Source organism: Zeus faber, assembly GCF_960531495.2.
Source record: "Zeus faber genome assembly, chromosome: 15".
In the NCBI taxonomy this organism is placed as follows: domain Eukaryota; kingdom Metazoa; phylum Chordata; class Actinopteri; order Zeiformes; family Zeidae; genus Zeus; species Zeus faber.
In genome coordinates, this window is record NC_137194.1 from 4,333,831 (window position 1) to 4,360,795 (window position 26,965).

Sequence of the window (26,965 nt, forward strand, 5' to 3'; positions counted from 1 at the left end):
AAGTGTCTTGCTGAAGGACACTACAGCATGCTAGCAGGAGGAGCCTGGGATCCAACCAGCAACCTTTAGATGACTAGACCACCAGCTCTACCGCCTGAGCTACCATCCCCGTACAATTTACCCTTGTACCCGGTGCCTCAAAGGCGTCCTTCTCGACGGATGTGACGTGACAAACTGACAAACCCGATGATCCCGTCCTCAGCCTCCCTGGCAGCGTCCTCCTCCGCCCGGCCCTCGAGGCCACCGGGGGCCGGCGAGTCAAGCGCGGATGAGAGACACCCGCGGAGAGGGAGGCCAGTGGGGAAACATGGCGCGGCCCTGCGCGGGCGCCGGCGACTGGGAGCCGAGGTTCAACAGCGATGGAGCGTTGCGACAAAGGAAGGGGAGGAGGTTGGGAAGGGGGGAAAAAGTAAAAAAACGCGTCACGGAGAGGGGGAAGCGAGGTGGTACAAAAGTGCGTCGGCCTGTGTGTGTGTGTGTGTGTGTGTGTGTGTGTGTGTGTGTGTGTGTGTGTGTGACAGTGTTAGAGAGAGAGAGAGTCTTCCATCCAGAGCATTGCAGACTGGTATTAATATAAATGACTCGCGCTGCGGATCCGAGCGGGAGGTCCCCGGGGGGGCGAGAACGGCGGCTTTGAATCTGAGTCGCTTTCTCGCTCCCCTCCCCCGGGGACGGGGCGGGCGAAACCAGGGCAGGTGCAAGGAACCGCCGCAGAACGGCACCGCGCTCTCCCCGGCCCGTAACGTAGCTTACGTCCAAGGTGGCGATCCGTCATCTCATATTTGATACCTTATTTTAGCTGGCGCTTCATAAGAAACAGCCGCTCCATGTTTGTACATTCAGCATTATGTTTTTGCTGTTGGCGGCGGGGTCCGCCACTCCCGGGGTGGTTAGTTGGGGTCAATAAACCGCTGATATGGATGAACGTGTACAAAAAAAGAACGTCTCCCTCGGATGACAAAGATATTCCCGCCACGCCGGTCGATCAGAGGAACGCCTGGACGTTCCAGGAAACAGACGGCGCCTCGGGTCCGAACGGAATCCTGGGACGGCTTCGCAGCGTAATCCACCCAATACAGGCTTGTTATGTCACGGATTACCACTTTAAATAACTTTTGGTGGGACAATATTGACTTGCGACGCTTCTCACTGGTCCTCCTGAGCCCAAATAAAAAGATCAACGTGCCGTGGGGCCGGATGAGACCAAGATGGCGGACCACTGGGTGTACATTAACTACAGTTCTGACGGAAAACTCTGTGAATCACTTTAAAATTATCTTTGTATATTTTGCGTCGTTTGAGTTTGGGCGTCCGGGTCCATTTTCGGGGGCGACCCCCGGCCACTGCGATGGGAGAGTAGAGCCCAACGGGTGGATGCAGGGCAGGTGGAGGGAGCGCGGCAGAGCGGGCGGGGCGGGAGGGGTCGGCTGCTCACGTAGGCCGGGCCAAATAAGGGCGCGGAAGAGTGGGGCGCGGTCGAGCTGTCTGACAGAAGTGGCTGTGCAAGCCACGCCTCTCTCGAAACGGAGCGACGTCCCTTGAACGGGTCGCTCTGCGCGTCGTGCCGTGCGCTGTACTCCATGGGGGTGGGGGGGCGGGGCCAAGCGCGATCGGACGGCGTGATTGGCGGATCCGCCTGATCCCCCGGGTGTCCGGCGGACGGTTCCTGACGTCAGTGGAGGACGGGGATGTGCCATGACGCCGTTGTGTACCCGTCAACCCCCCCCCGTCCGTGAGGCCTCGGCCCCTCCCGCGGCCCCCCCCGCCCCCTCCCAGCCCGTCACGCGCCCCGCCCGGTGCCCGCCCCGCCCCCTCTAGGGCGTCGACGGCCGTTTAATCTGACACCGCTCAGAGGCCAAGCGAGGCGGCGTCCACAGATTAGTGTCTCTCACTTGTCTCTCTCTCTCTCTCTCTCTCTCTCTGGCTCTACCTCCCTCGCTCTGCCCCCTGCCCCCCCTCTCCCAATCCAATCCAATTCAATTGAACTTTATTGACATGACCGTACATGGATATTATAGTGAAATGTAACAGCGAGAATAATCCCTCTGATAAGGAGAGCATGGAGGGGTTGTTAAAATAATAATAATAATAATAATAATAATAATAATAATAATAATAATAATAATTATTATTATTATTATTATTATTATTATTGTGATTTTTTTCATTTTATACTTATTTTCCATCTTAATATATTTTTATTTGTTTTTAAAATAGAAAAAATTCATCCTTTCAAATATCTCCCTCACTCTATTCCTCCTCCCTCCCTCCCTCCATCTCTCACTATATACTGTATCTATCCCCCGCTCACTCTCTCTCCCTCCCCCATCTCTCTCTACACACTTATCTCTCCATCTCTCTCCCCCCTCCCTCCTCCCTCTATCTCACTCATATATGTACCACCCCCTCTTTCTCTCCCTCCCTCCATTTCTTTCCAAACGTATCCCTCTCTCCCTCCCTCTCCCCTCCCTCTCTCCCTCCCTCTTTCTACTTGCTTCAAACCAACTCCTGTGTTGTAGAGCGCTTCCCCTCTCTATCTCCATCCAACCTCCCTCCCTCCCTGCCTCCCTCCATCTCTCTCTCCCTCTCTCTTTCCCCTCCCTCCCCCATCTCTCTCTACACATGTATCTCTACCTCTCTCTCCCTCCCTCCATACATATCCCTCCCTCCCTCCCTCCCTCCTCTCTCTCTCTCTCTCTCTCTCTCTCTCCATCCCTCCTCCCTCCCTCCTTCCCTCTTTCTACTTGCTTTAAACAAACCCCTGTTGTCATAGTTGCTTCCCCTCACTTCCCCCCCCCTCCCTCCCTCCCTCCATCTCTCTCTCTCTTTCACTCTCTCACCCTCCTCCCTCCCTCCATCTCTCTATCTTTCTCTCTCTCTCTCTCCATCCTTCCATCCCTCCTCCCTCCTCCCTCCCTCCATCTCTCTCTCCATCCCCTCCTCCCTCCTCCCTCCCTCTCTCTCTCCATCCCTCCTCCCTCCTCCCTCCCTCCATCTCTCTCTCTCTCCATCCCTCCTCCCCTCCCTCTCTCTCTCTCCCTTCCTCCATCTCTCTCTCCCTCCCTCCATCTCTCTCTCCATCCCTCCTCCCCTCCTCCCTCCCTCTCTCTCTCTCTCTCTCTCTCTCCCTCCCTCCTTCTACTTGCTTCAGACCAACTCCTGTGCTGTCAGACGCTTCACTCCTCCTCTCTCTCTCCATCTCTCTCTATATACTGTACGCATCCCCTCTCTCTCCATCCCTCTCTCTCCATCCCTCTCTCTCCATCCCTCTCTCATCCTCCAGCGTCGCTCCGTCCGCCTTTGAGCAGCGTTGGTCCTGGAGCGCGGAGCACGTATCGGATCATGTCTCAGCATCAGCCCCGCACCGAGGGCCACAGTGCGGCCACATGCCGCGGCCAACGGCGCTCCTCTGAGGTGGTCTGAGCTCCATCTCTCTCTCTCTCTCTCTCTCTCTCTCTCTCTCTATTTCCGAATCCCGGAAAGTTTTTGTTTATTTATTTTTGCCGGAGCCGGTGGAATGGGATCCTAACTTTTCTTTTGTCGAGCCTCACCCTGCTCTTCATGGGGGGGGAACATTTTCACCAGGTGAGACAAAACATTTTTTTACATGATTAATTATTATTATTATTATTATTATTATTATTACTGTTATTATCATCACCACCATCACCATTACTATTATTATTGTCAATAATAATAATACGATTATTATTATTATTATTATTATTATTATTATTATTATTATTATTATTATTACTATTATGTTATTATTATTACTATTAATGTTGTTATTATTATTATTGTTATTATTATGTTATTATTACTATTAATGTTATTATTATTATTATAATTAGTATTAATATTAATATTATTATTTTTATTATTGTTATTATTATTATTATTATTATTATTATTGACTATTAATGTTATTACTATTATTATTAATCCTACTATTTCCTCAATAATGCTCTTTCCCAGAACAGTACAGCAACAATTCTACTATCACTATCTGGATCCCAGAACAGTACAGCAACAATTCTACTATCACTATCTGGATGTCAATACCTTTCTCGATAAGTTCTGGGAGATAAAGAGATCAGAGATCAGACCATAACAAGGCACTTAATTGCGTTGGCGACAGCTCTACAGCACGACATTGAGGCCATGGCGAGGTAGTGTTAAAAAAAAAAAAAAATGTAAAAAGCTCACGACTCAGATATGTTGGATCATCACCAGTCAATCCAAAACCGTTTGACGACCCTGATCTGAATATCCTGCAGGAAAGCAGCTTGCGTCACAAACTTCACTCTGCATCTGGTTGGTGTTCCCAATGACACTATTTGCATAATGCATATGCATAATTTTTATCCAGATGAATCCCAACCAGCCGGATGTTTTTTTTTTTTTCTTTGGGGGCGCGGGGGGGGGGGGGGGGGGGGGGGGGGGGTCTGTGTATGTGCGGCAGAGAATGTCATCCTCCGCCCTCAGGCCTCCACCTCCACGCATGCATACAGCGCTACGCATCTATTACCCCAGTGATTCACCACCTTTCCTCACATCAGGGACCTTTCATTTGATACTCGTTAGGGCCACGGACCCCTATTGACGACATTTGCTCTCCGGGACTCCAATCTGAGGAGGACTTTTACCGTGAGATGGCGATTCAGTCAAAATCCCATAAAGTACCTGGCTGTGATACAGTCACAGAGATAAGAGTAAATCTCTCCTCAAAACCCTCATTATTGTACATTCTCTAATGCGCTTAACGTCGCTGAATGGAATAATGTTGACAATTACTTATTAATCATTTTTCGGGGGACCCCCTGGGACCCCAGGCCCCACATTGAGAGCCTCTGCATCACACATACGTACCAGCAGACTGTATCCACGAACCAATACCAATACCATACCAATACCGTTTTTTTTTTGTGCTACAGGGAAGGGAAAACCTGCATATGGATGCACAGTCAACTGTTTGAGCTGAAAAAGAGAGAAAAACTGTGAGTGTGGTGACCGTGGTTTTGACGTGGATCAGAGTGGCCCCAAGGGGGGCTATCACAGATGGATCAGATTAATAGATTATATTATATTGTAGTAACACTGAACATGCGTCACACACCATTTACGGGTGTTTTGCGTGCGTGTGCGTGCGCGTGCGCGTGCGTGTGCTCGTGCGTGTGCTCGTGCGTGTGCTCGTGTGTGTGTGGGGGGGGCCTCGGTCATCTTCAGCCGTCAGCGTCAGTATCAGTCAACGCTGCACGCGACGTCATGCGGAACGGGAGAGGAAGCACTAAAACAACGGAACGCTTCCCTCGCCGCGGCACCATGAGCAAACCACCCGGACGTCCCGCAAAACCCTCTCTGCCGTGATCGGAGGGCCACAGGTCGGGTGGTGCACCACCCAACCCGACCATGACGTTTCGATCTCAGCGCCCACTGTCCCTGTGACTGCACTCGTATTCCGGCGATAAGCTCTAACGTCCGTAAGCGTGTTCGGAGGGGGGGGGGGCTGCAAAGTGCTTCCGGTGAATGAAAACAAATAAATAAATAAAACGGGGGCAAAAGGTGAAATCACTTAAGCTTCAGCTTTGGGTGGATTGTGAACAAAGCCGCGCCTTTGTTCCCCGCGGCCGTCCGCCAGGAGAGAGAGTTACAGCCGTTGTCATAGGATTTCCACCCCCCCCCCCCCCTCGCTGCTTTGTTGTATTCCAAGTACAGTGAGGAGTGTGGGGGGGCATTGCTGTACACACACACGCACGCACGCGCACACGCACGTCAGAATAGAATTACCGCAGCTCCAGCTTTTTTGGGCGTCTCCCTCTTATCCGTCTCATTAAGAGCTGCTCATCCGTTACCTCGCCCGGCTCCGCTCACGGCAGCATCCTTCCAGCTTGGGTGCTGCTGCCTCCCGGCTCAAGTGGGGTTGACGTAAAAAGCAAACACGGCGCGCATCGCGGACGCTGTGCGTTTGACGGGAGCTCAAGTCGTTATTGAAGTGGTTTTCTTTGGGGGGGGGGGTGAGTTTGTGCTGCAGGCGGTGCTGCACCGGCCTCAGAGTTTACGGTGCATGTAGTAGTGACGCAGACGGTAATTGAGGAAAGAGGAATTTAAAATGAAGATAAAGACAATGTGACATGCATGAGACTAACTAAATAATACAGTAGACATTTATATATATATATATATATATATATATATATATATTTACGTATGGATAATATTGCAATTTAAATTTACCCTCTACGTCACTACTGCATGCATACTATGCATACTTGCAAACATGCATGTTTGCAACCATATATATATACCGTACATATACATATATACATGTGGTATATACATACATATACACAAACACATATACACATTGTGCATACATATAAACATACATATACACACATACAGTACATATGCACATACATATACACATATACATATACACATAGTACATATACACATATAGTATATACACATACATGTATACACATATAGTACATACACATACACATACATATACACATACTGTACATATTCACCCTTATACACATAGTACATATATACATACAGTATAATACACATACTGTACATATACCCATACATATACACACATACATATACATATGCACATAATACAAATACACATACAATACATACACATACAATACAGTATATACACATACTGTACATATATGTACATATATACACATAGTACATATAGACATGCAATAATATTGTTTGTCTATATGTACTATGTGTATATGTGTATGTATATGTACAGTATGTGTATATGTGTGGTATATGTAGACTATGTATATATATCATATACACATAGTGTACATATACCCATACATATACACATACTGTACATGTACACATACACATATACACATACATGTACACATATATATATACACATACACACATACACATGGTATATATACACATACATTTACATACAGTAGCTGACGCCATAACCCGTAGTGGTTTTAGTGAGTAAGCTCAATTATAAAACGCTGAGCTGGGATAAAAGGAACAGACTGAGGTACAACGTGGATATTTCTTATTGAGCAGATACATAAACAGCTCAAACACAACGTGGCTTTTCTGGGATTAAGTGAGGCCTAAACACCAGCACCTTATGTAAGGAAACACACACGTGTGTGTGTGTGTGTGTGTGTGTGTGTGTGTGTGTGTGTGTGTGTGTGTGTGTGTGTGTATGTGTGTGTATGTGTGTGCGTAAGTCCTGGACACGCACCCTCTGTCCGATGGTGTAATCACAAACCTCCACCTTCACCTCACGCTCGTCCACTGGTAATCAAACAGTTTTTTTCCGAGCGCCCTCCCAAAACGTACAAATAAAAAAAGTGTAATAATGAAAACAAATAATGAAAATAAATTAAAATATTAACAAATTGTATTATTTTCAATTTTCCAAACGAAAAGAACAGCCCCGCCCCCGTCCCTCCATCTAACAATATACCCAGTGCACCTTCACCCTATTTAAATTAAATCAACTATTATCGTCGAATTAGTTCTTAAACTATATATTAAAGTTCTATTCTTTTTTTTAATCTTTAGTTTTCCTGCCCCCCCACTGTGCCAGTCCCTAAAATCTGCAGCCGCTCGGCACATTACTGTTACTATCGCTTGTGTGAGCAATATATTCCAATAATAGGCAGATTTTTATCGTGCGGAGGCTGGACCTTCTGCTGGGGTCCAAAGCCACTTTTACAGGCGTCGGCCAAGTTTCACTGCCAGTTTCAGATAGTTTCATTATTATAAGCCAACCAACGTCCATTAAAAAAAGAAAAGGGAAAGAAAGAAGGGAGGAGATTTCCTTCTTGCTTTCGGCTGCTGAACCTTTTATCGGGGGAAAGGTGTTTCATATTGGACATCTAAGGTTCTTAAAGCCGCACGCGAAGGAAAATGAATATTAAATGATATTATAATCCAGCAGAGAAGAGGAGGGTTGGTTTATATAAAACATCAGATGAGAATCAGTCCGAGAAAAAAATGTAATGAAACCATATCAACTGGAATAGAATGAAAAGAAAAGTAAAATTGAAACAAAGTGGAATATAATAAAAAAATATACAGAATAGTCAAGGAATACAGAACAGAAATACTCACAGTACAGTATATAAAAATATACAGTAAATACAAATGTGCTTCTATGCACAGGAGAGGTTATTGACATGGGTATAAACTACAATGATCATTTATTCTATGCAGGGCCCCTGGCATCAACACTCTATGGGGATGTTTAGGGATACAACCGTGGCACACGACCAGTGAGCGGGGGCCACACGACCAGTGAGCGGGGGCCGAACAATCAGTGAGCGGGGGGCCACACGATCAGTGAGTGGGGGCCAAACGATCAGTGAGGGGGGACCACACGAGTGTGACTTCCTGTGTCGCAGAGCCAGCCCGACACCTAAGTGAACCTGCACGTCCCGTTCTCCCCTTCTCCAAGGAAAACAAATAAAAACAGTGTTTTTATTTGACTTGTGTTTATCCTCCTCCCTTTCCCAATTGAAGGAAACAAAAACAGCCCTGCGTCCCCCATTACGCATGTAAACGTACCCCCCCCTACACACACACACACACAGACACACACACACACACAGACACACACACACACACACACCCATGCTCCATGTCTTCACTAGGTTGTGACAGTTGGTGTTCAGTGTTATTGCACGTCTATTATTTCAGCTATTCAAATTATTATTCTACTAACAGAAGCGACGTAAATAGAACCCGATTCCATGAGACGTCGCTAATGGGGAGCAAGCCGACGATGTCAGCCTGAAGGACGAACGAACAGCCTCAGCCACTTCCCGTTCGACAAAACAATGATAAAATTCACAACAGGGCTCAGACTACGGAACTAATGTCTCCATGTTTATTTTATTTTTGTCTATTTTTAAAGTCCCATCGGCTGGCTGTTCTGTGCTGTTAATAACAACAGGCGTTCATCATTAGGAGATATTCAAAGCCGAAGTGTGTGTGTGTGCGTGCGTGCGTGCGTGCGTGCGTGCGTGCGTGCGTGCGTGCGTGCGTGCGTGCGTGCGTGCGTGCGTGCGTGCGTGTGTGTGTGAGAGAGTGTGTGTGTGTGAGAGAGTGTGTGTGTGTGAGAGAGAGTGTGTGTGTGTGTGCGTGCGTGTGTTTGGAATTTAAGTTAGTAAGAGGTTCAGCTCAATTCCGAAACGGCGGAGCCCGTTAAATCCCATCATCCCCCACTTTGGTATAAACCCACAGCTCTAATACACAGATATAAAAAATAATAATTGCCGTGCACATTTTTGGAACATTTTAATGAGCTGTTTTCATGTGGTGAGCAGCAGCTGGCAGGGTTGGCGTCAAAGCCCAAAAAGGCTAATTAAGCCTTTTATTGGGTTTCACCGAGACCCTGTCGGGGTTTTGTGTTGTTGCCGTTTAGTCCATAAACATATTGTTTGTCAAAACCAGAGTGGGAGGAGAACGAGGAAGGAGCATTTTCATTTGGCGAGAGTCGTCATGGGAACAGGGAAGAAGAGGCGCTTAAACAATTTGAATTTCAACATTGTTTTTAGTATTATTAATATTGTTATTTTTAATCATAATAATAATAACAATAATAATAATTATTGTTATTATTGTAATTATTTAATTTTTATTTTTTTTACATTCAAGGAGTGAATCCCATTCATATGGCTAGATGGAGCAGTTGTCAGGAAATAATCACGGCAAATAATGGAAAGTGCCATTTTTGGAGTCAAAACTGACATTTAATTTAGTTTCATTTCATTTGCTGACGGCCTCCTCTCGGCTCTTTGAATAAAAACCCTGTTTCCCTTTGAAAAGTCTGGGCGCCACCAGGGATTTTGGGCCCCATGAAAAGATATCAGATTGGGCCCCACCCTAATGTTGTCATCATTTTTTCAGGGCCCCCGTCAGTCACAGGCCCTTAGCTTCGTCCTTACCCACCCCACCCCACCCACCCCGCCCCCCTGGGTTGAATCGCTGATTGATTCATTCATTACTCCTGTCAGGGCTCCCAGTCCCAAGTCTGACCTTGCTCCCAAAATAGAGCAGTGAAAATCACAATCGAGTTGAAATAAATGAATCTGTTTTCCAACTTTATATATATATATATATATATATATATATATATATATATATATATATAAATAAGCTATTAAGCCACTTTCTTCCCTACTGCTGCCATACTAAAACATATACATGTAAACCACATGAGCTATAGGTCTATATTTTTTTTTTAATTTTTTCATTTGTCTTATCTTTATTTTCATTTAGACAGTAGAATAGTATAAATCTGATCTTCCCTTCACACGCTCCCATGTCAGCGCTCTTATCTCAAGAGGAAACCACAGCTCAACCTTATTTCTTGAGCAAACATCATGTCCCTGCCCTCTGCAGTTCCGGGTGAGAACACTGCCCCCTTGTGGCAACTGAGGCGTTTAAAATGCTTTTATTCCTTCATGTCCATGTTGACAGCACTTCATGTTGTTGTGGGACTTGGTAAAGTAATAGCCACATTATTAGGAGTATTATCGTTTTTTCTGTTTCTTATTATCTGGGTGTAGTTGACAGAGATACAGTACATCTCCATGTTGTAGAGCGATGGCGTCCTGAGGAGCGTGGTGCCACATCACACACCAGAGCTACTCCATCACTGTGCAGCTTAACTGTTCTGTTGCAGCCTCTGTCCGGGGACTCCTCTGGTTCAAGGCCGCTGTGTGTGTGCTTGTCTCCCCTCCCCTGTAGGGCCATGCTGAGTGACATTGGGGACTATGTAGGTACAGGCATTGAAATATCCTGGTTGCCTAATCTGGATGATTTAATGAAGGGCTATGCAAGAAATTTTCGCCCTGGGATAGGAGGTGAGTATGAGATCTACAGCTCGTGGCATTGGAGCACATTTCAGGGCCGTTCACATTTACAGCCATCCTTAACATAACTCAACCTCACGCACCCGGGGGCGGGGCGGGGCGGGGCGGGATGGGGTTATCTGCATTTCATTCTGTGGAATTCCGTATTCCCGACACAGGCCTAAGGTCTCAAATGAATTTGCTCCGAGTTCGTCTTTGTTAAGAATGGCTGGAAACATGTGAAGCATCCAATGGCTACAGCGATAGATTTCTCAATCTCACAGCTTAACTCAGCTCAGCACAGGTGGAAATGCTGAGTAAACGAATCACCGCCCGGCACCACATGCCACGTTGTGTGTGTGTGTGTGTGTGTGTGTGTGTGTGTGTGTGTGTGTGCGTGTGTGTGTGTGTGTGTGTGTGTGTGTGTGTGGCGCTCCTTTCATTTGTCTCCATGTTCAAGCATTGTGTGCACTGTTTGCCATGTTGGAACTGAAATCAAAGATATTACATACAGTATATACCGTAGAAGTACATGATACAGCATAGATTACTATATCACTGGAAGGCTGCTACTGGCCGTCAGGGAATCGTCGACATATTTGGGCTGTTCCCTTATTCCCCTTGGATGGACTTGTATCCCTTAATCATTTATCATCCAGGCGTGTCCCTTAATCAGGCTGGAACATAAATGTGGAACCACATTCAAAGGAGTGAGGCCACGTCAATGGAAGGAAAGCAACGCCTCCCAATCCCCTTTGAAACGATACAGTTTTAAAGTCCACCATGACTTCAAAATCCACAACCTACTGTATGCATCTATATAGAGACATAACAGATTTGACATAAATGTTTATTGGGATACGTTGGTACAGTGTGAGGAGGAGGACGAGGAGGAAGAGGAAGGGGAGGAGGAAAGGGGGAAGAAGAGGAGGGGGAGGAGGATGAGGAAGAGGAGGAGGAGGTGGAGTAGGAAGAGGAAGAGGAGGAGGAAAGGGGTAAAAGAGGAGGAGGAGGAGGATGAGGAAGAGGGAGGGGAGGAGGAAGTGGAGTAGGAAGAGGAAGAGGAGGAGGAAAGGGGTAAAAAGAGGAGGAGGAGGAAGATGAGGGAGAGGGAGGGGAGGAGGAGGAAGAGGAGGAGGAAGTGGAGTAGGAAGAGGAAGAGGAGGAGGAAAGGGGTAAAACGAGGAGGAGGAGGAAGATGAGGAAGAGGGAGGGGAGGTGGAGGAAGAGGAGGAGGAAGTGGAGGAGGAGGAGAAGTAAGAGCAGGAGGAGGAAGAGGAGCAATTGGAGGGGGAGGAAGATGAAGAGGAGGGTGGGGGTATGCATGATTCCTTCTTGTTGGGTGTAACTCGCCTGGCAAAGCGCTGCCACACCATCATGTGCCATATCATCATGCGCCACACCATCATGGCTTTCCCCCGTAAGTCCATGAATGTCTGCCGTGGGTGCACCGGACGATGCTTTGTTGGTGGAGGATTGCGAGATTTGAATTGAATTGGTTGGTGGTGGGTGGTGGGTGGCGGGTGGTGGTGGTGGAGATGGTGGGTGGTGGTGGGTGGTGGTGGTGGGTTGCCCCTTTCTTTCTCCTCACATGTCTTTCCGCAGGCCCGCCGGTGAATGTGGCCATGGCTATCGAGGTAGCCAGCATTGACCACATCTCAGAGGCCAACATGGTAACGTACAGCACACCCTCTTGTCAGGTTCCTTTACTGTCGATGGGCGTGTCGCCGGGCGTGTCGATGGCCGTGTCGTGGGGCGTGTCGATGGGCGTGTCGCCGGGCGTGTCGATGGGCGTGTCGCCGGGCGTGTCGATGGGCGTGTCGTGGGGCGTGTCGATGGGCGTGTCGCCGGGCGTGTCGATGGGCGTGTCGCCGGGCGTGTCGATGGGCGTGTCGCCGGGCGTGTCGATGGATGTGTCGCTGGGCATGTGGCGTGTTGCCGGCGTGGCCCAGCCCTTTCCATGATCCGTCAGTTAAACCTGGCTGGCGGTTGGTTCCGCTCCCAGGACCTTTTGGGGGGTGAAGCGGTCGGTTTGAGGCCGTGCAGTACACATCGGTTCGGTTGTTTTAACAATTTCATGCTTTCACCGATTATTCATTTTTTTGTTGCGGGAAAGTATGAAAAAAAACAAAAAACAGAAATGACTCGGAGATGTCGGGCGCGATTCCCAATATATACGCCCCCTTTACCAAACCTGCACGCAAAGGGAAAAGTTATTGTGACTGGTTATCATACGTGGAAAATCAAAGAGACATTTAAACATTTGTTTCAAAATATAAAATATATAATATAATGTAGATAATTATGAATATAATATAATTATATATCATTATTTATAATATGTGTAATTATATATATATAATAGAATGAAATATTATATATACTATATAATAATATATATTATATAATTATATATCATTATATATACTATAATATACATAAATAATATATAATGAAAAATATAATGCAGTATATTAAAAAATACATTTGAATACATGATTATATGAATGAATAATAATATATATAATAATAATAATATATATGAATATATTAATGAATTGCCATTTTCCTTCATGAGTAGGTTATATTGCAAAATATGACGACCGTGTCACAGCTATTTTTCAGAAAGAAAACAGCAAATGCAGAAATAAATTTGACAATAAACAACATATTATTAATTGTATTTATATGTATTGTTTTTATAATTATTATGTAGATGACACCAATTTCAAACCTGTGCCTGTGTTTTGACAACAGTGTGACGTGTCATCACATGTTACACCGCTGTCCTCCCCAAAATCCAAATATATTCCATTCCCAATGTGTGGCAATTACACTCGCATAAGCGTCTGCTAAATGACGTAATTGAATGTGACGTCAACATTATCACAAGTCCTCTTACAGCGTCAGATCTGCTCTGGAAACCTCCGTCTCCTTCTGGTGTCCAGGAGTACACCATGACGGTGTTCCTGCGCCAGAGCTGGCGCGACGACCGCCTGTCGTACAACCACACCAACAAGACCTTGGGGCTGGACAGCCGCTTCGTGGACAAGCTCTGGCTGCCCGACACCTTCATCGTCAACGCCAAGTCGGCCTGGTTCCACGACGTCACCGTGGAGAACAAGCTGATCCGCCTGCAGCCCGACGGCGTCATCCTCTACAGCAGCCGGTACGTGCGGTCACCACGCGGACGCGGCCTAGATCCCAAAGCCAAAAAGTGGCAAAGAGTCCTGCTGCGTCCAAAGGGTTCTTTCAGAACTTTCGGGGGACGTACACGGGGCTCACACGGGAATCGAACGCCGTTGGACGTTCGATTCTGAATCGGTGGGACTGAACGAACTGAACAAATCTTTTCACAGAGCAATCCCGTAAAAAGCCCAAATCTCCAAAAAATAAAAAAAAATAGTCTTTCCTCCACCCACCAGTTCCAGTGACGTGTCGACTGTTCCCGTCCTAGGATCACGTCCACGGTGGCCTGCGACATGGACCTGACCAAGTACCCCATGGACGAACAGGAGTGCATGCTGGACCTGGAGAGTTGTAAGTTGGACCTCCGGAGGAGAAGTGGTACGGTGTATTTGTCCCGATACGAGGCGGCGTCACAGGAGAAGTCACTCCCCTGTGGGAAAGGACACTGCCAAGCAAACGGGCCTCATAAAAATCTGCCTCCTCCTCCTCTTCCTCCTCCTCTCCTTCCTTCTCTCTCCTCCTCCTCTCTCCTCCGCTTCCTCTTCCTCCTTCTTTCCCCTCCCCACAGACGGCTACTCATCGGAGGACATCGTCTACCACTGGTCGGAGAGTCAGAAGCACATCCACGGCCTGGACAAATTGGAGCTGTCCCAGTTCACCATCACCGACTACCGCTTCGTCACCGAGATGATGAACTTCAAATCGGGTGAGCGTCCCCCTGGGGTGAGCGTCCCCCTGGGGTGAGCGTCCCCCTGGGGTGAGCGTCCCCCTGGGGTGAGCGTCCCCCCCCCCCCTTTTTTTTTCTTTCTTTTTCCCCTCGAATCGGGCGTTTTCCCTCCTTTCGTCAAGTTTGCTGCCGGGGTGGCCATTTTTTGAAAATCCCTCAGATGTGTATTGAGCGTCTCATGCATATTGAACTGTTTTTGAGAAGTATTTTTTTTTTCCGTCTGACACACGAGGAGGGGAATGCTTGGAAACGACTGCAGATTCCTTTTGAAGTGGGGATTTTTTATTTTATTTTTTATTTTTTTTACACACAGGGTACACCGGCTCCGTGGCCATATCCTATGCATAGAAGGAATGAATCATGTCGAGAGGTTCGCTGCAGGGGCCAGCACATTTGTGATATGTTTGATATGAGGTTTTCTGCTTTTTTTTCGCCACCGGGGGCGCATGTGAGCGGGCGAGGGGTCTCTCGAAGTGCGGCGCCGGGGGCTGCGAGATGCGACCGCTCCCGCTCGAGATGGGGGCGCCGCGCGAGTATCCACAACAACACAGCAGCACGTAGCGCTGCCTGTGTCAAAATCCTTAGACAGCCGTAACCGCCGCCTCTTGAGTTCCCTTTTAGCTCCCGGGCTTTCAGCGTAGCTTTTTTCAGTCCCTCATAGAAGATGCTGCTGCAGGACTCGCGGCGCCTGTTTCCGTAAAGATTCCTCCTTAAGAAACACAGCACCAAGACACGCCGCCCCCAGAAAAGGAGCTTTGAGCCACCGAGCGCTACCCAGTCTGATAGCGACGCTAAAAGTGTCGGTAACTCGCGGGTTTCCCGTTTCTCCGCTGTTGCTTCCCTAGCCGGACGTTTCCCACGACTCAGCCTCCGCTTCGAGCTGAGACGCAACCGGGGCGTCTACATCATCCAGTCCTACATGCCTTCTATATTACTGGTGGCCATGTCCTGGGTCTCCTTCTGGATCAGCCAGTCTGCCGTGCCCGCCAGAGTGTCCTTGGGTCAGTATTAGCGGCTCTGTTTTTTCCGCCCGGTCGGTCGACGGTGTCCACTGCCGGTCCACCGTGGGCATGTTTTTCTCTTTCCCCCCCTGCAGGGATCACCACGGTGCTCACCATGACCACCCTGATGGTGAGCGCGCGCTCTTCCCTGCCGCGTGCCTCCGCCATCAAGGCCCTGGACGTCTACTTCTGGATCTGCTACGTGTTTGTGTTCGCCGCGCTCATAGAGTACGCCTTCGCTCACTACAACGCCGACTACCGGCTGAAGGAGAAGGCCAAGGTCAAGGCCAGCAAGCTGGGCTCCGAGGTGAGACCGAGGACGAGGGAAATATGGCACAAAGACCCAGAATTCGGGATTGATTGATTGTGAAAAGGGTCAAACGCTGCTAGATTTCCTCTGGTAGCACGTTCACTAACAGAACCAAGCGGTCACTGATCTGAATTGGCTATCGTGCCGATTAACAATCTTTCTGGCTTCAAGCCCGTTGTCTTACCTCCAAGTAGGAGTCTTACCATAAAGTAAGAGTATATTGTATATTGTATAACATTTCTCCATATCTTTCTTCTGATTCTTCGTTCCACATCTTTCGCAGTCCATCGTGAAGAACGGCAAGCAGGCCATGGTTCTCTTCTCCCTCTCGGTCACCGGCATGAACCAGGGTGTCATGATCTCCAACCGCCACAGCCGCAGCCAGCGCTCGGGGACGGAGACCCCCGCGGAGGGGGGCGGGGGTGGCGCCGAGGGCACCGGCGGGGGCAGGGGCAGCGTCGGGGAGGAGCCTCACAGGAGGAGGGGGTCCCGGCAGACGGAGGACAGCGAGGAGGACAGGAAGTGCTGCGCCAAGTGCGTGTGCAAGCCCATCGACGCCGACACCATCGACATCTACGCCAGGGCCGTGTTCCCGTTCACCTTCGCCGTGGTCAACGTCATCTACTGGGTGGCCTACACCATGTGATTGGGGCGATGGCTTTGTTGGTTGTAGGGGTGGGGACTTCCTGCTGGGCACTTTCCGTTAAGCGGCTGTACGTAGCGATCAGATGGGAGGTTTGGGTGGGATGCGGTGGAGGCATGCATGAATGCGTTGAATGCTGGGATTGTGGTGACCAAAAGTTTAGGCCTCAAAAAATAAAGAGAAAAACCTACGTATATTTGGGAAGAAGGAATAATCCAGCCGCTCACATATCTCACTGTGGTTAAGTTATGGAGACATGTTTGAAAGTACGGGAAGGGCACCAGGTTACCTACGGACGCAGTAGCGATGGACATTGTGAGGCCGGCTGGGCCAGAGCTTCACTGTTTTAGCATCTTTGCCCTCCTTCTGAAGTCATTTCAACTTTTCCTCATCGTCATCCCACCCGTCCACCCCCTGGGAAACCGGCGGCGATTTTTGGAGACGTTCGGCGTGCGTCTCATCCCGTCGGACCGCAGCCGACTCCTGCTCCGCAAACACACCGACTCTGGCGGAGCTGACTCGGATCTGCCATTGCAGCTGAGGTGCTTGTTATCTTCAGAAGCCAGGCACCCTCCCACCCCACCCTTCCCTTCCCCTCTCCTTTTCAGATACGCTTCTACCTCCCCTTAAAGTCCACCACCCCACCACCACCACCACCACCACCACTACCAAAACAACCAAAACCAGGACGGCAAGATGTCTTTCTTTCTCTCTTCCTGTCTCTCTTTCATTCCTCATTCTGTCAGCCGTTTTTCCAATTCTCTCTTTTTTTTCATTGGCGACGCAGGGCAGAGTGTGTTATCTCCGCCTCACCGGTTCTGCTTGTTTCCTCGCCATTAAACGACTTCTCACACTCTCACCGCGCGTCTGTCTGTCTGTCTGTCTGTCTGTCTGTCTGTCTCTCTCTCTCGCTCTCTCCGTTTCCCGGCCTCCGATATCTCTTTTACACGGGAACAATAAAACAAAACGAATGAAACGAACATCGATCGCGATCGCAAAGTGTCCAATATTCTGGATGATGGGATGCTGGGAATCCACGGTGAGGAGTCCCTGTCTTCAGGCAGATGAGAAACTATGCATCGACCATACTATTAATAAGAGACATGGCAATGATAGGAAGTAGTGATACATAAAAAATATTGACTATAATATACTTCCAGATACAAAAATGTGCAAAATATCAAATACACGCCTGCTAAGACCTATCGCTTAGAGGGTGGTACCATTGCATCGGATACTCCATAGACGCCCGACTGCACCTTTGATTATGAGGTGCCAGGTTTTTCCATCCCTGTTGTTTCCTCGAGGTTTTTTTTCGTGTGAGCCGAGGCCAAGGAGGGAGGCTGTTATCGGGTCCAACAGGGCAGAAACCCAGAGGGGCGGCGGGGGCAGAGCGCAGGGTCGGGCGGGCGCTCTTTGAACGCGCCGGCGGCGGGGGCCCCCTGCTCCAGCCGGCCAAGACGCCCTTGTTGTGGTCTGAGAGAGAGATGACATCATCGACGGCCGGCGATGAAGACGTGGGCGCAGCGGGGTCAGGAAACGTTATCTCCCGGCCTTCACTTACAATGGCCCCGAGTGGATGGACACGGATACTCACACGACGGGCACGACTTCTCTCTCACTCACACACACACACACACACACACACACACACACACACACACACACACACACACACACACACACACACACACACACACACACACACACACACACACACACACACACACACACTCCGTAGGACACCCTCATGCTGACAGATAGTCGACTCAGACAGTTTTCCTGCCCAACACAATGGCCTTTGCACACAGTCCCTTGCCCCCTCACAGATAGAGATAAATGAACACACACACACACACACACACACACACACACACACACACGCACACACACACACACACACACACACACACACACACACACACGCACACACACACACACACACATTTCTACCATACCAAACGGGACAATCAGAGGTGTGACCAGCGTCGTGGCCTGTCATGGGAGTCCTTCCGTGGGCAAAGTGACTTAAAAGGCAACGCGCGTACAGAGAACAAACTCACTCGTACGGGTCCCGTTTGTTCGGGACATTCGGGGGATTTGGAAAGCACACGCTGAGGACCGCCAGACAAGTCAAGCCAAGAGCCCAGCCCCTTCTCTCCGTGAGTGAGTCCACATTACGCGACAGAATTCTGCTGATTTCGTGGTTATGGTTTCGTGGCCTCATGACGGGATCACATTGAAGTCACATGGTTTGGCGTGAACTCCCGACGACGGCCGAACCTCAGTCAGCGAGCGCATCTGGACTGAGATTTATCCAAACACAGTGTGCTGGGATGTTTCTCTCAGGCCTTTGTTTTCCACGCAGTTTTACCCAATGCCTGTGGATCTGTGAGAAATTGTAAATACATTAAAATTGCAGGAAGGATAGAACGTATCGAAAGTTTCTGATGACCATCTAGATGTAAAAAAAATAATAATAATTATACATATATCATACATATGTTATTCATTCTTGGGGTGTACCAGTCAATTACCAAAAGCTTGAATGCAAATTCCCTATTATTTACCAACATGGGTGTTATAGTTAAATTCCATAATTTTAAAAAGCTGCTATAATAATCATATACAAATGAGTTTTACTGTTGTCTTTTTGCTTATGATTTGAACTGCAACAGTACTATTCATTACATTGTTTCTCATAATAATAATAATAATAATAATAATAATCATCATCATTATATTAAGAAAAAAAATAATAATAATAATGATTGTAATGATTTTTTAACCCTCGTAAACCATTCTAGTGAGGAATCTAAAAAAACAACGCAAAACATGCATTCAAATCCAAACAAAATTTTTAACTTTCATTTAAAAAAAATCTGTATTTAATATTTAATTCTATATAATTGTTCTTTCATCTCTCATCCATCTCTCAGTCAATTCTGGTCAGAGTGGATTCAGCTATGGATCATTGCAACCAATATCCATCATATTGTACTCCCTGTTGCATTTTAGAATTGAGTGCATGCAATTCACATTCGTAATATTATTATTTGACTTTATTCGATCATTTCTGTGTAAAAGGTTCTGCCGTGGTTGGGAAACGGCGCTCCGGGAGTCCGTTCCGTCACGCTCCAAAGGGTTTTCCCCAGGTTTTTCACTTTACCGCCCGAATGTTTTTGAAGCAGACTATTTCCAGCAGGAGAAGCCCCCCCCCCCGGGTGTAGCTTCAGTCCAAATAACCATCTCTTCCGCTTCATCCTCGACGGAGAGCGCTCCAGATGCCGCGGCTTACTGAACCCGGCGGTTTTGGTTTTTTAATCCTTGTTCTCTTGTTTCCCGATATCGAAAGTGAGCGCCTGGTCTCGCCTCTGTCGTTCGGGGAGTGAAAAGCAAATGGCTCGTCCCTGAGCGCAAAGTGAATAATAAACAAAAGCTCAAAAACAGCCACGCTGCCTCTGACAGACTTCCATGCGTCCCTCCATTTTTGCCGATGGAGACAGATTAGGGCCGAGCGACGCATCGATGCAATGCCGACGTGGTGATGTGACGCTAGATACCGTTTTATTGTTTAATATTGTCTTTAATTCCGTTGTAGTCGCTCTAAACCAACACCCTCTTCCTGGGTCGGCTGGATACTATGACCGTTTCTCTCGTCGGGAGCACCGATAATAAAACCCAAAATATCAGCGAATAGTTGTTATCGCGGTATCGGTCGAAACAATTGTGATATTTGACAACGTATGTGTTGACGTCAGCGGCTACGACAGGGGCCTTCCACCGGCGGTCCGCGGCCCCCTGGTGGTCGGCGGCGGCACTGCGAGGTGAAGGTCCCTGGCCATCGCCTCGTTTCAATGCCAGAGGCTATGAAAAGGAGGAAAAATAAAAAATATTAATGATTCCTTAACATCGAATTTGGAAAAGTAGAGCGGATACACCTATAAAGAACAAGTACAAGCGCTGGGTTGGAGCCAGAAAACGATAGCAGACCGTGCCCATTTTTTATTTTTTTTTTTCATCTCCGAGAATGGACAACGGACCGCCTCCGGGGTCCATTGGACGACGGCGCTTCAGATGCCTTTGAAAGCCGGCGTGACGTTCTCCCGCAGGATGTGCCGCCTCCTGAACGTCCTGCTGGCCGCCCTCAGCCGCTTCCTGTTCGCCGCGCACGGCGTGGTGACGGTGTGGCGCGTGGTGGCCGTCAAGGGGGAGCCGCTCTACTGGTCGCTGCTGACCGGCGTGGCCCTGCTGGGCCTGGAGATGGCCGTCACCCTGCGGTGCACCCAGAACGCCGAGTGGAAATGGTAACGAATAAACAGCGTCTGAAACGTGGAAACCCCTCCCGGTCGCACGTCGGCGTGCAGCGTGGGCGCTTTCTTCCAGCGCCTTCCGCACGCGTACATTATTTACACATTACTACATTATACTACATTATAGTAGATGTTAGTATCACGTCGTATGACATTTGTATTAATGGGGCCGTAAGCGTGTGAGAAAAAGCTACCCTGCTTTCTGAATTAGATATGAACGGCATTTATGATTCATACGGGGTTGTTTTTTTAATATATACTGTATATATATATATATTTTTTTATACATACAGGGTCTCACACAGAATTTGACCTGGAGAATTTGACGCTTCACCGTCCACTCGCCGCCCCATCGGCATTAACGTGAGGGAACGTTTCATGAAGAGTTACGAGATATTCAAAAAAACGAAATGAACATATCAGGGGTTCTTAGATGAGTAAATATTCAATGGTGGAGCGTTCCAGTGTGGGAATGTAGAAGTCCCTCCCATGTTTTGGCTCCGGCCCCGGGCTCCCGGGCGCTCGGTCGGACGGCGGTCGGCCGACAATCGGCGAGTGCAGGCGGTCCACTCAAAACCCAGTAGGCGGGATGGTAGCTCAGGCGGTAGAGCTGGTGGTCTAGTGATCTAAAGGTTGCTGGTTTGATCCCAGGCTAGCATGCTGTAGTGTCCTTGAGCAAGACACTTAACCCCTAATTGCTCCTGATGGCTGCGTCCGTCGGTGTTCGAACAATTGTAAGTCGCTTTGGATAAAAGCGTCTGCTAAATGTAATTTGTTGTATTTTTATTTTTTTTTTACTTTCTGAGCTCTGCCTTTCCAGCTCCGGCGCTTGACGCTCCCGACGCGATGACAGACGTCAGGGTGGTGCGGGGGTGAGAGCGACGCCCCGCAGGGTTGAGACGGGCGGAGGCTTGGTGTTCAGCCCTACGCTCATAAAACAGGGCGGCCGGACGGGGGCGGGTCAGGGAGTGGCTGTAATGGTGATTGAGCGACGGGGGCCAGCTCGTTGAGCCCAGCGCCGTGCCCGAGGTTCCCGCGCCGCCACGTCCTGCCGCAATAAATACAGGGTTGCCAGTCGGGACCCCTGCCCCGGCCCCCCCGGGCCCCCAGCCTGCGGTTGCCAGGTCTGTTGGGGAAGGAGTCACTTCAGACCTCCATACGGGGAGGGGATATGATTTTGGCGTTGAAAGGCAGAGGATCCTCGGGTAGACGCTCTCCCTCCCTCCCTCCCTCTCTCTCTCTATCTCTCTCAAATCCGTTCATCCACTGGAATGCAGCTGCTCTCTTTCAGCACTTACTGGCCTACTTCTACTACTACTACTACTACTAGTACTACTACCACTACTACCACTAGTACTACTACTACTAGTACTACTACTCTCTCTCTCTTTGGCTGTTTCATTGTGGAGGGAAAGGTGTCATGGCTCAGCTCCTCCTCTGTTTTGACTCTTTTGTGCGTGTGGTGCTGTGGGGGGTCTGCTGCCAGGAGGGGGCTCTCAGGGGGCGATCAACGCCCATTACACAGTCTTCTACTTCTACTTCTACTTCTACTTCTACTTCTATTTCTACTTCTTCTTCTACTTCTACTTCTACTTCTTCTTCTACTTCTTCTACTTCTACTTCTACTTCTTCTACTTCTACTTCTACTTCTACTTCTACTTCTTCTTCTACTTCTTCTTTTTCTTGTTCTTGTTCTTGTTCTTCTTCTTCTACTTCTACTTCTACTTCTTCTTCTACTTCTACTTCTACTTCTTCTTCTTCTTCTTCTTCTTCAAATAAATGACGCGACCATGTGATGTCACGGCTCATTCAAAATCAAAGAGGTGGCTCATTCAAAGGCAGCCTCCCTCCCTCCCTCCCTCCCTCCCTCCTTCTTTCCCTCCCTCCCTCCCTTCCTCCCTCCCTCTCTCCTTCCCTCTCTCCCTCTTTCCAAGTCTCACTTTGAAGTTCTCTCCTCATGGAGAAGGCTTTGCACTGTCAAGTGGGATTTGCATATATGATGAGAATAATTGCCTGTCTGAAATGGGATGCTTTTTCTTTTGGGGGAAAGAGGGAGGCGGAGGGGAGGGTGGTGTGTGTGTGTGTGTGTGTGTGGAAGGGGGGGGGCATCTTTCTTCTATACCAAACCCCCCACCCCCAAAAAAAATAAATGGAACGGTGTCACTAAAAATATCCAAAGCCGCCTCCTCCCTTCTTCTTCCTCTGGCTTTTAATTTTCTTTTATTCATTTCTTATCTCTTCACAGGTTCTCCCCCATGGTTTTCCTCTACCTCAGCACCGTGATCCCTTCCATTTGGTTCCTGGAGCTCAGCCTGCTGCAGTCCAAGATGCCGCTCAACGTCTCCCGGGGCCCTGACCTCCCCTGGCTGGGCCACATCCCCGTCACTGTGGTACAGTAGGGCGTCAGTTTGCACCGATTGTGGTCCGAATTGGGGCCGCCGCCGCCGACCGGCTCACTCCCCGTCTCGACGCCTTGCGAGCCGTTTCCCTGTTTTGGGCGACGGCCCCGTTGGAAGATGCGGCGCTTGTGAAACACTGCGGAATGAACTAGGATGCTGGAATAGGCTGAACTCAGTGAACCCTTTGTTGTCATGACGACCAGACTCCGGATAATTAGACCGAGCGTAGAGAGTTCTCGTGTTGTCCCTTGAAATAATCACTGTAAGTGAGTTTAATTGTGGGGTTGGTTTTATTTGCTTTTTGGTTGGACTCATAGAGCCCTCGAGTAAGACAGCTGAAATAAGGAGATCTTGGTATTTGGGGGGGAATGTGTTGAGACATCTACAAGGCATAAATTAATGAATAATGTACTTTGTACTACACTTTCCTGAGAGGAACTGCGGTGCAACTGAATCGGAGGACATTCTGAAGCTCTGCGTACATTGAGTTTTGTTCCCTTCCCTCCCTCCTGTTAGGGTATCGCGGAGCTGGACCCAGAGGACTGGGCGGCGGGCCTGGAGCAGACCATGCTGATGGTGCTGGTCGTGGGCCGCTGGCTCATGCCCAAGGGGGACATGTCCCGGGACCAGCTCTCCCAGCTGCTGATGGTCTACGTGGGGCTTGGCGCCGACATCCTGGACATCTTCGACACGTTCAAGGAGCCGGAGGTGAAAACCAACCGGGCGGTGGTCATCGTCGGCCTGGCCCTCTTCTCCTGGGCCCTCATGCAGTTCCCCCTGGTGCTCACCCAGACCCAGCCGCAGGAGGGTCGCCCGGCCCCGGGGGGGAAACCCGCGGGCGGGGCCGGGCCCGGCGGCCGCCGAGCTCGGTCCCCTCTGGCCTCGTGCTGCTCCAGCGATGTCTGGAGCTTGCTGCTGACGGTGGGCCTCCAGGACGGGCCGTTCCTCTTCTACCGGCTCTACCTCCTAATCCGGGAGCGCGTCCTCAACCAGCTGATGATCTTCTTCGTCTGCAAGAACATCCTGGTGGTCCTCCTGGAACTCTACCGCATCTTGGTGGTGCAGTGCGAGCAGCAGGCGGGAGAACGCCTTGGGCTGGAAAGGTGCGTCGCCGCGCTGCACGGGCGTCACGGCCCGTGGGGGCAGGGGAACGGGGGTGGAAAGGAGGAGGGGGCGGAGGAGGAGGAGGCGGAGGGGAGAGGGGAGGGCGGCGAGCAGACGCACTGGAGGAAAGGGACAGACGACGAGGGAGAGATCAGAGACGCCACCGGGTACGGGGAGGTTTAACCCGCGGCGCTGGGGGGGTGGTGCCGTCCCGTGCACCCCAGCAGGACGCAGAGGGAGACACAGCCTGGCGCGCTGGAGGCTCTGGAGGCTCCGGAGGCTCCGGAGGCTCTGGACCCAGACACAAACACAGACCGCCATGATGAGAATTCTCCACTTTGTGGATTTGCCAGAGATAACTTTGAGGTTTTGCTGCGAACATGAACGCAGCTTCATCATTTTGCTCCGCATATGCATGTTTTGATGGGTATATGAGCTTAGGTAATTATAACACTAATCCCGATGTTGCGATGACAATGTTAAGGAGAATTTTAATAACCCCGACCCATTTTAACCAAATATATAACATGCGCTTGGTAAACTTCTAGAATCTTGTTTTTTCTACTGATGGAACAATGAACAAATAGGTCTTCCCATAATAAGACCTTTCACAAAGGGAGCATGCTGCTTGAGTGTCTTTTGTTCTGACGCCATGAGATGGCAGTGTTGCCAAGTCGACCGCAGCTTCCACACAAGCTGTTTGTTTGTTTCCTTTACGTAAATAAGGCATGCGGCCGACACAGGGATGACACCGCGTGACAGCGGCCGTCGCGGCTCGCAGGGAAAACACCTGTCACCGTGCAAAACTCACCCTCCTGGTGTCTCCTCCCAAGGTGTAGAAGCGGTTCCCGACCCGGGGCACGGGAGGCCCCCTCCCCCCAGGGGTCCTTCCAGAGTTTCCGGGTGGTCCCCGGTTTTGATGCTAGTTTCACTGTTATCTCCTCAGCCGTCGAACAGAAAGGTGTCGAGATAAGACGTCAGATCTTCTCAGGTTGGTTTCCCGCGAGACAAAAGCCGCGGTTGAGGATCATGGCTTTGGAAGAGTTTAGGATCACCGCCGCGGCGTCTGTTACGTCTGATGATGTAACGCGGGAGTCACTCCGGTTTCCAGTGATTTGCTCCGGCTTCTTTTATTTTAACTTATTTTAAGACTGAAGGGGCCCGTGATGCATTTCCCACCGCAGAACATAAAAGAATGAAAAGGATCTGGGAGAACAGAGCATTGGTGGGATATAAAAATGTTGAAGCTGACGCCGGGGACGCCGGCACCTCTTTCGCGGTGGAAACGTAGTCAAATCCCCCCCCGATAAACCCCTGTGCCCCACCACACACACACACACACACACACACACACACGCACCCCATCCGTGACCTTTATAATAAATAGCACTTCACTAAGCCTCTCAGATGATGATAGGGTGTTAGGGTCTTCCCTGAAGTAGGGGGACATTGTTTTCACTAAAGTGTGTGTGTGTGTGTGTGTGTGTGTGTGTGTGTGTGTGTGTGTGTGTGTGTGTGTGTGTGTGTGTGTGTGTGTGTGTGTGTGTGTGCCGGGTTGCATGCATTTGTATTGTATGGCCGGTGTAAAGCCGACTTTATTTCCCATGTGTTTGTTTGTGTGTGTGTGTGTGTGTGTGCGTGCGTGCAGCTGGGTGTACAGTACATAAACATTTGCCGCAGCTCGGTGCATTATGTAACGTGAGGAGTGCATTATTTCTTAAGCAGTAGGACTTTAGGAAGCGCTAAGAAGATTTGCTGAAGAGCGCAGCGTCCTCTCCGTTGCCGGTGCCAGGTTTCAAGAATGAAACAGAATAAAAAAATAAAAAAATGTTTAAAAATTTTGTGCATTGAGATGTTAAATCCCTCCACCGCCAAGTAACGTCCTCTGTTGCCAGAGAATAACCCGCTTACTCACACATTACCCGGCGAGTGACATCACACAGAGCCAGTGTTTGGCACGGTTTTCTTTAAAGTACCTGTTCTGTTTTGTTGCGGGGGGGGGGGGGGGGGGGTAGAATGGGAGGATGCCTGCAAATATCTATTCCTCCTCTGAAAAGCTGCACGCTTTAACGAGATTGTGTGGGCACGTGGGAACGGGGAACGTCAGCTGATCGCGCCTCGTTAAACCAATGGCTGCCCTACATAGATAGAGCAGAAGGGAAGCGGAGAAAGGGGATGAACCCCCGCCCTAAAAAAAAAAAAAAAAAAAGTTAAAATCAACCCGAGTCAAACCCGCTCGACGGTAAACGATCTCTTCAGAGATGGAGCGAGAGAGAGAGGGAGGGAGAGAGGGAGAGGGAGATGGAAGAGACGGCGCAGCTCTATGGTGGGGAAGCGCTTTGTGTCGCATGGCGTGGCTCTCCCGTTTGGTGCTAATAATGAAAAACCCGAGCGCGAAAGCGGCA

At 49.2% G+C, this 26,965-nt stretch overlaps 2 protein-coding genes across 2 annotated transcripts; both read left to right on the plus strand.

Annotated features, from left to right (window-relative positions):
- Positions 1 to 307: 307 nt before the first annotated feature.
- gabrd (gamma-aminobutyric acid type A receptor subunit delta) lies at positions 308 to 16,747 on the plus strand (the record flags this gene model as incomplete). Its single annotated transcript, XM_080014520.1, is given in 11 exon segments — positions 308 to 390; positions 3,510 to 3,573; positions 3,575 to 3,585; positions 10,771 to 10,886; positions 12,480 to 12,547; positions 13,823 to 14,043; positions 14,332 to 14,414; positions 14,632 to 14,769; positions 15,636 to 15,791; positions 15,887 to 16,098; positions 16,385 to 16,747. Coding segments are annotated over 11 exon segments (1,515 nt in total).
- Positions 16,748 to 20,857: 4,110 nt separating this feature from the next.
- LOC307240680 (transmembrane protein 26) lies at positions 20,858 to 24,944 on the plus strand (the record flags this gene model as incomplete). Its single annotated transcript, XM_080014521.1, has 4 exons — positions 20,858 to 21,051; positions 23,303 to 23,447; positions 23,973 to 24,559; positions 24,788 to 24,944. The coding sequence occupies 4 exons, from the start codon at positions 20,858 to 20,860 to the stop codon at positions 24,942 to 24,944; spliced, it is 1,083 nt and encodes a 360-aa protein (XP_079870647.1).
- Positions 24,945 to 26,965: the final 2,021 nt, after the last annotated feature.